The 14637-nt window shown below is 33.6% G+C and overlaps 1 protein-coding gene across 1 annotated transcript in view; it reads right to left on the bottom strand.

The window, feature by feature from the left end:
* The window catches only part of Ubr3 (Ubr3 ubiquitin ligase), a 187675-nt gene that overhangs the window by 29042 nt on the left and 143996 nt on the right, over positions 1-14637 (bottom strand). Inside the window, exons 31-32 of the mRNA XM_085825584.1 lie at positions 13610-13803; positions 9411-9518 (exon numbers count right to left, since the gene is read on the bottom strand). Coding sequence (XP_085681710.1) covers positions 9411-9518; positions 13610-13803 — 302 coding nt within the window. The remainder of the gene's footprint in view (positions 1-9410; positions 9519-13609; positions 13804-14637) is intronic.

Genomic DNA, 14637 nt, shown 5'->3' with positions numbered 1-14637 from the left:
AATGGAGTTTGTATAATTACTTATTTTAGTCTGTATTTTCATAAACTTACATTCATTAAGGAGATATTTATATTATTAAAGAAAGTAAGAAAGTAAAATATCTTACATTATAAGCTAATATATGCTAAGTAGCAAAACTTCTGATGACTGGATAAAGCCGGTCATAATGCTCAGAGAGTTAATTCCTTTAAATATGTGGTTTTGCATTGTATGATTAATTTTTGTTCAGACAAAGGAGAAAAACCTTTTCCCTCCTGTTCTTCCACAATGTGGGACACTCAGTGAATATTTCTTTATCTGCATGTGGTTTCATCATCGCTTCCACGGTAAGAAGAGTACGTCTGCTAAATTTGGCACAATTTATTATTACAGTAGAAGTCCGATAAACCGGCACGTTCGGGACCGGCTCGGTGCCGGACTACCGAAAATTCCGGTCTATCGGGCGGTAATTATAAGAACAATTAGGTTAATAATTAAATTAAAAATACAGTATGCAAATACATACAACAAAGTTTATTTTACATTTCATATAATGTATGTACACGTATTGTAAAACATATTTCACTTAGATTTAAAAAAGTCACGAATGTCTTTTTGTTTTCTGGACTTTTGGCGTTTAGTATAAAATTTATTTCTAATGATATGGAAATCAATAATTTCTGAAGCACTGTAGCTAGTACTAGCCTCGGCAAAAGAGATAAACTTATTTAGTGATCCTGCAGCTTCTGCCCAGCTGATTTTTTCCTTTTCTTCCATTTCAGCATCTGAGTCATTTTTTTCAAGATTTTGAGTAGGCTGAGGGTTTACTACAATATTGATAATGTCCTCATCGGTTAGTTCTTGTTCAACAGGCTCATTCTCGTCGATTAAAAGCCACTCCTCTACCTCATCTTCAGGCAGGTTTTTCAAGGGATTGTCAGTACTTCTAACGACATCCAAAACTTTGGTCAGAGCGTCTTGATGGTTTTCTTCCTCATCAGTCTGTAGAGTTAGGTCAGATGCAGGGTTTGCAGCTGGCCAAAGTTTTCTCCAGCATTTTTGGAGTGTTGTATTTTTTACCTGGTTCCAAGACTGTGCAATAGCATAGACGGCATCTTTTACTGTAAACTTTTACTGTAAACTAATTGTTTCCGAACAATACCGTGCGCTTCCGGATGATCTCGAACCACCCCGAAAACTTCCGAATAGCTCTCGAGCAGTTTCATTTGCTTTAAAGACACACTTTTGGAGAAAACCAAAATTTTTACAATTTTCCGGAGCGATGCCGGACTGTTGGATGCCGGACTAATGGACTTCTACTGTACATTTAGGCATTATTAAAATGCCTTTATTATATTGCAAAGTCAGTTTTCTTCTTCTAAGTTTACATTGTACTGTACATTTAAGTTTAAAGTTGTTTATTTAAAGATGGCTTAAAAAGTACCACATTATAATGTATTAAATCTGTAATAATAAGTATCATTTTTTTCTTCCTTAAAGAACTGAAACATGACTGAATATGAAACAGAGGGGCTTTTAAAGAGATCAACCAAGCCAACACTTAAATTTTGATCATTTCTAAAAACACACGGCATATACAAATTACATAATGCAAGAAAACTAGCTAGTTAATTGTTTATAATGTTAAAAAAGGGTTTCTTTTGCCATGGTTAGTTCTAATTTATGAATTTAACAATTTTAGTAATTGAGACTACTAATAACACAGCGTGCCCAAGCAAATCCTGCCAATGATGGGCAGATGTCTGCAGTAACAGGAAAGATGGGTATACAGAAAGTTTAAGAAATATGCAAAAATGAAATTTTAAAAAAAATGAGATTGTTTATTTTTATTTATTTATTTTTACCCATTTCTCCATGTAATAAAATTTGGTATTAATTATGTAATTTATCTGTCATGGATTTTTTAATGTTTCCCTGCACTGTTAGGTTCAATTTTTAAGAGACAAATAGTATTTTGCAAGAATGTTGAACACAATTTAATTTTCATCTGTACGTAATACAAAGAAAATAAAACAAAATTATTCCAGCAAAAAAACAAACATTTCTCATAGACTCTTGAAAAAGCTACATAAAGAATTCCATGACTAAAAAGTGGTTGTAATTACTAAAAAGTAACTAAAAAGTGGTTAATAAATTCTACCTTTCTTCAGTGTCTGTCCCTGTGACTCATTAACAGTCATACAAAATGGAAGACTGATAGGAAACTATCTTCACTTGAGCTGAAAGGGGAGGTTTGAATCTGAAGGCGAAAGTTCAGTATGTAGAATGAAAACTCTTACACAGCATTCTGTCCAGAGATGACTTTACAATCTAAAATGTTTCAAATAATTCTCTTCAGAATGAGCCCATTCCATTGTAAAGTCCCACAGATGGATTTAGATTTCACAGAGTCATAACTCCAATTTTCTAATTCAAACAATGAGGTGGCATTCCAGAAGGCATCAAGCTGTCGATGAAATCCAGCTGATACATGTTGTTGTTCTTCATCACTACAAATTACTGAGTCTGCACTGTATTGTGAGAAAACTTGTCCCGGAAATCAGGAGAGAATTTCTTCACTAAGTTTCAGAGTTTCTTCCTTCTTTGGATATAAAATTTCTTTACTGCCCAAGTCTTGTAAGTTGAAATCATTGCCACAACCCAATAACTCATCTACTGTTGATCTGTTGATCATACACAAAGATTAAACTTCAAATAATCTCTTCTACCAAGCGACTGTCAATTTTAAGATGACTATTTCCCAATTGCAGAAGTCCTGGAAATTCTTATTCTTCTGGATACAATCGCATATTAGTAGAAACTGTGCACTGTCTGAAATGTGGCCAGAAAAAGGAATTCCTAAAGAAGCTCTCAACTACAGAAGTTTGGTTTCTGTACGTAACAGACAGGTAATGTTTGTCTCCAGTTGCCTTCTAAAACTAAAGTTTTACTACCAAAAGGAACATCCTGCCAAGTCAAATTTCTCAGTAATCCATCAAGAGCTTCCACAGCACAGTGGTGTGTCATGGTGCATTCATCTCATTTAAAAGGTTTTGCAGTCTTCAAGTGTCTTTCTTCAGCACTATCTTGTCTAATGCGGCATGAAAAATTTTCCAAAAGTGGGAGAGGTAAGTTGAAAGTAGAACGCATGGTTCGTCAACCAGTCAACAGCACAGTAGCAATACCTATCCATGCAGCAGGAAGCAGCAATATGGCTCATTTCCCGAACAGCATGAAGAATCATCTCAGCTTCAGCAAATGCAATAACATAAGATGTCTTTGGTATGTCAGGATTTCCAAAACCAAGTCATAAAAAAATTTCTGTTCAGGATTCAACATCTGGTTCATCACTTGGGCTTGTTCATTTTCCTACTGGACATCGAACAGTGTGATATCAAGAGAAACGGCATCATTCATTGTTGGCTGATAAAGATTGAGACAAGACAGTGAAACTCTGTGCTCTTGTAACTAGTGTTCTGTATTTCTCAGTGCAATGCTGAAACTGTCTTCCAAAAAGTATAATCTCGCAAAATCTTCAAAAAGGGACTCTTTGAACTCATTCCACAGAGCGATGGGTTCTGTTAGGTTGGGGGGGGAACAGAAGAGATGTCTTAGCTGAGTTAGCATCTGAAAAGCTCATGCGTCTACAAGAAAATTTTTCCATTCTTTCATTTCTTGCAGCAGATGTCTTGCACAGCAGGCTTCCTTAAATGTTAAATACTCCCCACCTTCGTATGTTCTTAAGCCAGCAAAACTCTTTGCTCCTTTAATGCGGGCCCACCAGTGGCTGAGTGGTAAAGTCGCTGAACACTGGTAGTTCGGTCCGAGGTTCGAATCCCGCGAATGGCTGGCTGCATGGGTGTTTTCATGGTTTTCCCCATGTGTAACATGCATACGAGCCAGTTTCCCTTAGAAAGTCCTCCACGAAGGCATCCCTCCCCTTAGGTAGATAGCCCTAGTGTGCTTTACTGTAATCTCAATAAACCAAACCAAACCTTTAATGCGACACATCAGCAACCTCAGATGAAAATGCTCAACATCTTTTGGGCCAACAGAATACATTCTTGAAAGGATGTAACCTACAAGTGTAACTCATCTCTGCCAGACATAATTCATCCAAGTGAAATGTTTAGGAACTTCAGCATACATGCAATGATTTGCTTCAGGAAATGTCCTGTTGAACTCAAACCATCTGCTAAGCATAATATTTTTCTTAGCAGCCCTCTTCAAAGCATGCCTTTCTTTTGATTCAGTAAAATAGAGAGGTTGCAGGTTTTTCCAAATGAACTGATAGTCGTACGATGAAGGGTGACTTTGAATGCATTCTCTTTTTTTAGACAGCCTCGACACTGCTTCAGGGGCACACATCTTGCATTTAAGAAGCACTTGATCTCATTCCACATTAGAGTTCTATCCTCAGATTCTTGCAGAATAACTTACACTGAGGCCCTTATACACATACCTGAACAAACACTTGATTGATTTATTGCAGCTACATAAGTGAACATTTATGTGAGCATTATATATATATATATATATTGATAAATATGGATTGTAAGGAATCACCCGCCTGTTATCCATGACATTAAAAATAAAATTTCCATTATCTCTTCTTCTATAAAGTAGATAACCATCTATATTTTCTTTAGTTTCAACCTGAAATGATTTTGGGAATCCTTTTGAACATGCACTATGAATCACACAAGGACAGTTTTGATTCAATTCACTGCAGATTCCATAAATCATCAATTATCTCATAATACTGTGTAGCATAAGACGTTGAGTAGCATCCAGAAGTTCAATAACACTCTGAATCTCTTATTTTATCATCTTCTGCTAAAATCAACAAAAGGTGCATACGAGGTCATCCTTTGTTCTGAAATTCAGTGACCTGTATATCTGTAACTGTTGCATACAAGACGTGACAGTCGCGGATAATCGTGCAACAAAGTTGTTTTCTTCAGGTGAAATACTCTTCACAAGGTCCAGATGATCATGAAAGGCTCATCTGAAAATAAGATTTCTATTATTTCCAGCCATGTAGGTTTGACAAAGCCAAAGTCTTGATAGTTTTGCTGCATGCAGCGAGGGCTTCCTATAAATGTTGACAGAAGTATAACTGGTAATTCCAAGGCAGACACCTGTTGCTTCACCGACTCTGCAAATGTGATCAGCAAGACACATGTAAGTTTCTACTCTAAGATTTATTTGGTGGCTCCTCAGGTATGCAATTCTGTTGCCTTCAACTTTTACATATGCATCCACAAAATACTGCTGAAACAATTTCTAACCATACAAAATAGGGTTTTTACCAATACTATCATACAGACACTCTGCAACTATAAAACCAAGACTCTGTGTACTGCTGTTCAATTTCGAATTCTTGATCACCATGAGGAAAGAAAATTACGTACATCATCAGTTCGAAGTTAAGATTTAAATTATTGACGTTAACGAGACCATCACCTCCTGAATGTATCACAATGTCTCTGTTCGATGGAGGAATTCCATTTGCACTCTTGAAAATAACTACAATTTCATTTTCTTTTGAAGCATTGTAATATCCTCTGTGTTCACCTGTAGCAATACTTTCGCCCTTGATGTTAATACAGATATCAGCAGCAGTTTCAGCACCTAGCTCTCACAGTGTTTGTTCTTAAAATCCTTTCAGTATCCTGTAGGTTTCTGCATATGGATTCACAATCCTTAAAACAACATCCAAATGTGCCAGCAGTTCAGCATTCAGAGAAATAATTCCAAGTAAATTCATTCTCTGCCTCAAGGCTTGATCCAAATCTAAAATATACAGCTGGGCATAGTGTTCTTGACCAGGATGAGGTGAATGAAGGTGACACATTCAATGATATATGGCACCATGAATTCTAAAACTGAGCCTGTAGGCATTTCTAAGCTGGCACCCATGGAAGCAGAACTAAGAAGATAGTTGTAAGTATTTATGTTATAAGGTACTTTCTCCCTCCTTCTAACATGCTTTCGTGGTGTAATGGTAGCACATTCAGGGCATATCTGGGAGGGCCAGGTACAAGTACTGGTGGGGCATTTTTACATCTTCTGCTTTAAAAAAAAACTCTACAGTGGCGTTCAAACTAAGAGGAGGTGGTCGTCACCACCAGGATTTGGTGTTTGGGTCCCTTAATCCCCAGTTGCTGTTTAGAAGGGGGCGTATATAAAAGTACTTTCTCCCTCCTTCCAGCATGCCTTTGTAGTGTAATGGTAGCACATCGTGCATATTCGAGAAGTCCAAGTTCGAGTCTTGGGGAGGGCATTGCTCATGCTTGACACATACAGCATCAAGAAACCTAATGTCTCTATAATGTTAGGAAAAAAAAAAAAAAAAAAAAAACCCAGAAAATTGGTGGTTTCCATTCATTAAATTATGCCATTCTTCTGGACTTATTCTTTCAGATTCTACAGTTTCCCCATCGTGACAGCAGTGCACATATCTTCCTCTTGTATTCCTTTCTCCTGGAAAATAGGTCACGGCAGAGATCGCAGCAAGCTTCCACTGAAACAACCCTGTGTTGCTCAGTGTAAACCTTGAGTCCACATCTTCCTGCATTAAGAAGTGCATGCTGCATTCATTGGAAACATGTCTTCTTGTATAGACATTATTTCTTCAGATCAAACTTGTCTGTGATGTGTTTGCGTCTTGCGTTCTTCGTGTAGTAGCATCCTATTCTCCCTTTTTCACCTGAATTTGATTATGAAGCTGAGAATCTTGTGCCCTTCATCCACTTGCAACTTCTTCTGTCTCTTCATCACACATATTCTGCTGATGTTGAACATGTTTGATAAGCCTCCTACTTGTTTCTGTTTCAGTATCTTGACCATGCAAATTTTCTTGATCTTCTGTCGAGTCCCCTACTTGTTTCTGCTTCAGTTCCTTGAGCACAAAAGTTTTCTTGTAGTTCTGCTTGTCTCCAGAGTTTAATTTCTTCTTTAGTGTATACATTTTTTTATTAGTTTCTTCTTCAGCATACACATTTTTTTTTGGGGGGGGTCAGTTTACCTGCTCAGTCTTGTAATGGTTTCTTTTTCATTTTCTGTAGATCACCATAACCTTTATGCTTCAGTTCTTTGTCTTCTTAATGCTTCTCTCACAATTCTTCTTTTGCCTTTTGGCATTTTAATTAATTGAAAAAAAATAGCACTGTATTAAAATAATAACTCAACTAAAATACATTAAATACCTATAAAAATTTAAACTGTAATTAAAAACTATATAATAAAAGGAATTAAATATTTGTAAACAAAATTATTAAAATGGACATAAAAAGTAAAATTAAAATGAACTATTAATTTAATGCAGTGTACACAAAGTTGTTAATCTAAAGTAAGAAAATTTTTAAAGGAAACTTTTAGAATTCTGAAAAAGTAAACATTCATGTGAAAGAAAAAACTTACTCATTAAAATAATACTGGTAAAAATAAATAAATGAATTCAAAATGTGTATAAGAGAAATTTAAAAAACAAACAAATCCTATACTAAATAAAATACTATACACTAAACAGCTAATTAAAAAATATAAAACCATAACTTACTCATTATAAAACTGCTAGGAAAAAAAATAAAAGAACAAAAAATATGGATAGTATTATGAAAAATTCTAAGAACAGGTAACATTAGAAAGAAATGTATAATCACATAACAAAACGATGTAACTTTTGTGCATCTTTAACATAAAAACAATAGTTATAGCAAACAGTAAATTGTAAAAACATAAAATGTAATTTTTCAAGCAACAGTAACAGAAAGAGATAATATAAAACAACAAGCATTTTTTAAAAAATATGGAAAAATAATATTAAACATATCAGGAAACCCCAAAAGTTAATGCTCTGAGAAAAAGGAGATTCTCCTCTTAGTTCTAAATTAGCAATAGGTATAAAAATCTAAATACAACTGTAAATTATTAAAAGTGCGAATATAAATGTAAAAAACTATAAAAACACCTAGAACAAGAAATAAAAGTTAAATGTAATAAGTTATAATGGGATATATTTCAGAAATTGGAATCTTCGAAAATTTCAGCATATTTTCCAAGCAATAACCCATTCATAAACAAATATTTTTGTTCCAAACCAGGAGTTTTGTTCAAAACCAGGAACTTTCGACACTTCATGTTTATACGTATGGTGTCATGATTTAACATTAATACAATATAACAACTTTTTCTCAATATCAATAAAAGAATTAATGTGGCAATAACATATCATGTCAGTTATCTCCTAACTTGAAACAAAAAAAGTTACCAACAGCAGCCATTTATTTAAAAAGCTGACATTAAGGAAAAAAAATTCAACATGCAGTGACATCACATGCAATCACATGCTTTCTTCAATGTATAAATATGACTTTCATTCAGAAGAGAGTGACTATTCCATCGAGAAGCAAGTCAGAGGAGGAGGAATGATTTAATATTATGCCATAGCATGCAAGATTTTTAAGTTATGACTTTGCGTGCTTCGTTTTACATTTCTAATGTCCTGGAATTTAAAGTAAGATATTTAGAAAGAAATATATGAATGTGGGGATATTTCATATTTAAAGGAAAAATTAAAAAAAAAAAAAAAAAAATTTTTTTTTTTAAATCCACAATTTTTAAGTTCCTATAAAAACATCATTGTCAAACACAGGTGTGTGTGTGTGATTATGGCAAAGCCTCGACGGCTATTTGCCTAAGGGGAGGGATACCTTCGTGGAGGACTTTCTAAGGGAAACTGGCTCGTATACACGTTACACATGGGAAAAACCACAAAAACTCCCATGCAGCCAGCCCGTTCGCGGGATTCGAACCTCAGACTGAACTACCTGTGTTCAGCGACTTTACCGCTCGGCCGCTGGTGGGACGTCAAAAAACAGGAAAAAGAGATGGAGGAATAAGTGAGGCACGTGATTCCATAACAAAAATTTACATTAAACATTATTTATTAAACAGAGGTTTAGGAAAGATGGATGGCAATTTTAAAATCCCATCTCGTACATGCTTCAACACACACGGTGAACAGCAACGAAATTCAGCGAAAAAAGCAATTTGCAGAGTATGAAAGTTAGCATTTTCAAGAGATTTTAATTAATATATTGGCACATTAAAATTGTACAAAGATCAGAATGGTCAAAATGATTTACAACAAATTTTTGGACACCAGCGGTACCTCTTTCCAAACTCAACTCCCTGCCACTGTGGGGGAAATGATGTTACAAACAGACAGACTGATGAATACAGATTTTAGTAGTGTACATACTACACTTTACAACATTAAAAGTAAAGACATTTTTATACTTCATCAAATATAAACACTGTCAAATAACTGTTGTGTATATCCTAATGTGTTCCTTAAATTTAGAAATTTTAATTGAAAACAAGAGATAAAAAGCTAAGGTATAATTTTAAATTTAAAAAAATACCTGAGCAGGATCCATCTCATCGTCATTTGTATAGTACACTGAGCTATGTTCAAGTTGGCTTATCACTTCACCAAGAATTACTGTTAGGTCATTGAAATCTGCATCTTCCTGTTGAATAAATAAATAATTGATATATTTAAGTGCTATCTTAATCCAATTTTAAGGACATAGTTACTGCTTCTTTAATGGAAAATGGACAAATTTAATGTTCATTTAAAATTCACTTAATGGAAATTTTTCTAAACAGGATTCCCATAGAAATTAAATTTTTAATATCTTAAACTCTGATTTATTTTCTATGAGTAACAATTTTTAGAACAAATTTGATTCATTAATTTTCAAATTAAATAAAAGTAGTTGAATAATTTCATACATTTAAAACAAAATACCATAAATAAGAGCATTATAAAAGTCTTTTATCTTACTCTTTGAAATAAATAAAAGAACATTAAGAAAAAGCAGGATAGAAGATTATTAAATTACATTTCTAATAAAACAAATAAACACATCTCACTACAACTGAAGAGAAATACTGTAAAAAATTAATGAGATAATATTCAAGTTGATAAAATTGTATCAGATATGAACTCGGTAAAATAATTTCTATCGCGCCCCCCCTCCAAAAAAACAACTCTTCATTTGCTTTAAGACACAGTTTTTCTTTCTTGATTAGTATGTTCCCCTGAAAGTAAGACCAGTCTTATATTAATTTTTTCTCCAAAAGACTTGTTAGGTCTTGTTTTCAGGGAATATCTTACTTTCTAGCCAGTTAATCGTTATCCATTTATAATTTATTTATACATTCAAGAACAAGAATCTGTACTTATTCATTTATTCATGATAAAAAAAATTATATTTGTTTACATACAGTCGGGTCATCTCCTTCCAGAATGATGTCATACAGTTTAAACCCACAATTCTGGCCCGAAATTGAGATTTCATATTCTTTAGTAGAATCATGACCCTAAATCTCAGGTCTAGCAAAGAACTTTCCTTGAATGAATGCTTCCTGCTTGTTCAGCCTGCTTATAGTGAACTGGCAACACAATTGTCAGTAATTACATGGCAACAATGCTTCACCTGAGTCGTGACATCTAGCAGGTAAGCACATATTTTAATGAAATTTGATACTGGCTTAGACTGCTACATGGGGAAAAAAGCAGTAAACATACAGGATCGTGGATAATGTTCATCTATGTTCATCTACCTAAAGCAGAGGTTGCAAGAATGAACAAAAAAGGAAGCATTATAGGACGTATAATCCCCACTAATGGTCATACAGCTCTCACAATGTGATTGCATACTTGAAATGAAGTGATTCATGAGTTCTTGTGGCAATATCATGTGTAGTGTGTATACAAGGCAGTTCCCTTAGAGAGTCCTCCATGAAGGCATCTCTCCACTCAGGTTGATAGCCCTTGAGTGCTTTGCCGTAATCAAATAAACCAAACCTTATGGCAGTCAGACCTATTCTTGCAACAACATTGTTTTCAGGTCCTGGGGTGTTCTAGAAATGGAAAGGTGAGATAAAATTGCCCTTCTAATGGGCAGAGTTGTAGCCATGGTTTCCAGCACCCACAGACAAATGAAGATTTTTCACTACCCCCTGTTTGCTAGCAATGGAAAATAGTTAATTCTAAAATTTTGTAACATCTATTTGGCACCTCCTGGATGCTGCACCTACGGAGAGATGTTCTTCTTTGCTATGTCACTGCCAATGGCATCTCATATATGTTCTGGTGGGTTTAGTTCTGGAGATCTGGATGGCCAGTCCATCCAGTTAATACCCTCACTTTCAGAAAATGATCTACCAGATTAGCCCTATAAATGATATCATCCATAAAAATGAATTAAAATACACCTGCACAAGTTCCAGTCACTCCAAAACTTTTGTTCCAGGACACTGTTTTTCCCCTCATTCTTCCCAATATCAGTTTAGGATGGCTCAGTTATGAGATTTATGGTTTGAATTCAATATTTAACCGAAATGTAAATTCACGTTCAGAATGGCAGTCACAGAAATGGGATGAAAATATCGGATGGTCAAAATTAATCACTGTTTGTAAATTTTGGCTAATATTAAGGACTTTTAACCCTCTGATCGGCCAATGTTTACACTAAGACAGCATATCAATTTCTAAAAACAATCATGCGAAATAATTATTTTCTTAATTTTAATGTCAAAATGCCCCTGGTATTTTATACCTGGATTTTATGTACTTTTAATATATCGCCTTAATTTCTTGGACATGTTTTAAGATGCAAATATGTATAAATTCTACAAACATCGCAAAAAATATATATGGCCTTTTTGGCCAGATGGTTAAGACCCCTACAAACCTTGTTATAGCTGTTTGAATGCACCAGACTTTCTCAGTTTCAAGAACATAAAAAACTGAAACGTGTTCAATCTTTTTACTTGTCCTTATGATGACAAAGGGCAGGGCTTTCTTTTCATCCAGACAAATTGCCAAACTACAGATAACACATGCATTTATATAATTATACTCTATTATTTTAATGAGTCTTGAAGGACATACCAGCTCTTCCTCAATAATGATTGCAATCTACTGTTATCATTGCACAGTAGGGATCAGGGGATTTTAGTTAATTAGAAGACTCCTCAATTGTCTTCTGCAGCACTCATTACTATGGTTATCAGGAAAGATAAAAGGGGATGAATTACCTTGAAGTGTTTATTCTTAAATTTTTGCTTGAGATTCTTGCCCCATAAATACTGCAGTTTCATTCACAGCAATCATACTGGAGAGCTACTATTTAGAAAAGTTGGCGCCATCAACACATAGATACCCATTTGATGATTTCAGTATCTTCTAGCTTGAATGATGTTGTCAGTCTTCTTAGAGACAGTTCATACTGCTAAAGGAAGCCATCCACCCAGTGTTGGGATAATATGAAGTCGCCTGGAAATACGTCTCACTGTGATACAAGGGAAAATTCTAAAATATCAGTTTTGCAAACAACAAAACCTTTGCTCTTCTATCAGCAATCCATTCACAGATAGTATTTTACAACTCAGGAAATAATGCTGACTCGATTCACATTTGTGCTTCTTAGTCTTACCATTTAGCATCTAGCTGTTAACCAAGGTTATTTGCATTCTAACTACTATTTTTAGACCATTAAGATATCCCTTCTCTTTACAGAAATTTGTTAGATTCTTGCCCTGTGGACCCTTTAAAATTCCATTTGTATTGGATGGAATAGTTTTTCTTTTTGAACTCACCTTGTTTGGGCTCAATATATAATTTCATTTCATTCTGTTTTTAAATCAAGGGTTAAATGAAAATTAATGAAATAAAAGTTACAATAAAAACCATTAAGAATAACGTACCACAAAACAAAAAAGGTGAAAAATTGCTAGCACAAAAGTCAGAATGTTTATTTCACACAAGTGTGTTCAGAGTTTCAGAAAATAAAAATGTAAATAATAGCATGACAGTTTCCTTAAAAGTCTAGTAAATAATTACAAGGAAACTTTACAATAATAAAATATGTACTTTTAAAAATATTAGAAAAATACAGCCGAAACATACACGAATTAAGACATGAAAACAACATACAACTCTCATTCTTGAAAAAAAGCATTCAGTATAATAGAATAATAAAATGGGTATGTCCATTACAACATGTTATTCACATGTTACATGTTATTGACATACATTACAACATGATGTATTGAAATGTGAAGATCCTCCTAATTTTTCATAATTATACCTGTTTATTACATGTGTACAGTGTATACTCTATTTGTACTCTGACTGCTCATTCAGCAATCTGGCATCCATCAAGATGATTATCTAAATATTTTTGTGGCAAGGCTTATACTAAGAAAATCTTGAAAAATCATGCTAGGGCTTATATTTCTTATTGGGTCTTATTTTGGGAAAAATACATTAAAAAAGAGCTTTTCATTATTTGGCTTTTCCTTCTTTCCTGCCTTTCTTTTAAAAAAAATATTAAATGCATCTGATGTTTCAGGGGAAAAAAATTGACATTTTCCCAGACCATTTTTCACTTTCATAACTTTCCTTGTGAATGAGAACTCTGTATACAAGCACTGCCGCAATATTATTTGATAAGCCATCCACCCAATTAATCTACACAATTAAATATAAATGGTGCAATATAATAAAAATAGCATTTTGATTGTTTTTACACAAATTTTTAGAACTTACATTAGTTTTTTCCCAAATATTTTTTGAATTTTCCTCCAATGTCTCTTTTTCAGAGATTTCTCTCGAATTAGATTTTTGCATTCCATTTCTTTTTGCCATATGTCTTTGGCTACAGGTTAAGTTACAGCTAAGTTGGACAATAGCTTGTACATACTGAAAGTTGTAGAGAATTTGTATCATACATCTGTAGTAAGCTATAAAAAAAGAAAATTGATAAAATAACCAATCATATTAAAAAAGGAAAGTTTTTCCATATGCTTGAAAGACAAATATTACATAAAAATAATTTCAGAAACAGTTCAGAATTTACATTAAAAATTTTTTTTCTCAGCTGTTGCATCCACCTACAGAATCATATATTGCTCTTATTTATTTGCAGAAGACTTTACTTCTGTTACAAAATGCAAAAACTTTTAAATAATACTCAAACTTGAAAAATTACAATTTATCCACTTTAAAAAATGTTACCTAGGGACACATGGAATTAAGACTGTTAGAAAATCAGAAATCTAATCCAACACGTTTTCTCTGACTGATAACTGGCCTTTTATATTCATTTTTGTTTTTAAAAATTTTACAATATGTTCAAATTAACAAACAAAAGTCATCAGATATATTAAATCTGTTTCATTTAACTAAGAAGTAGAGTAATAAATAATTATGATAAATCAGTACAAAAGCACATTTGTACTGATTATGCATCTAACTATATACTGAAATATAATTTGCATCTAACTATATACTGAAATGTGCTTCAGTATATAGTTAGATACAAACACTGTCAGTTTCTGTAAAAGTGTAATAGATAAATTACATGTAATCTTTAAGTGGTAATAAAACATGTACTGTTAAAAAAATTAGAAAATACAGGGAAAACATACATTAAAGACACAGTAATAAAAAATTCAGTATAACAGAATGCCAAAATATGTTACGTGATTGTCTTAATCAGAAAGAAGCAATAAAAGAACTTATGCACAAACTTACCGATGAATCAACACCTGAAAAATGTAAAAGCTATTATATAA

The sequence above is a fragment of the Stegodyphus dumicola genome, chromosome 10 (assembly GCF_044657685.1).
Source record: "Stegodyphus dumicola isolate Sdum_Otavi_A_Nest chromosome 10, ASM4465768v1".
Lineage (NCBI taxonomy): Eukaryota > Metazoa > Arthropoda > Arachnida > Araneae > Eresidae > Stegodyphus > Stegodyphus dumicola.
Note: the sequence above shows the minus strand (reverse complement) of the source record. Positions and strands in the feature narration are given on the sequence as shown.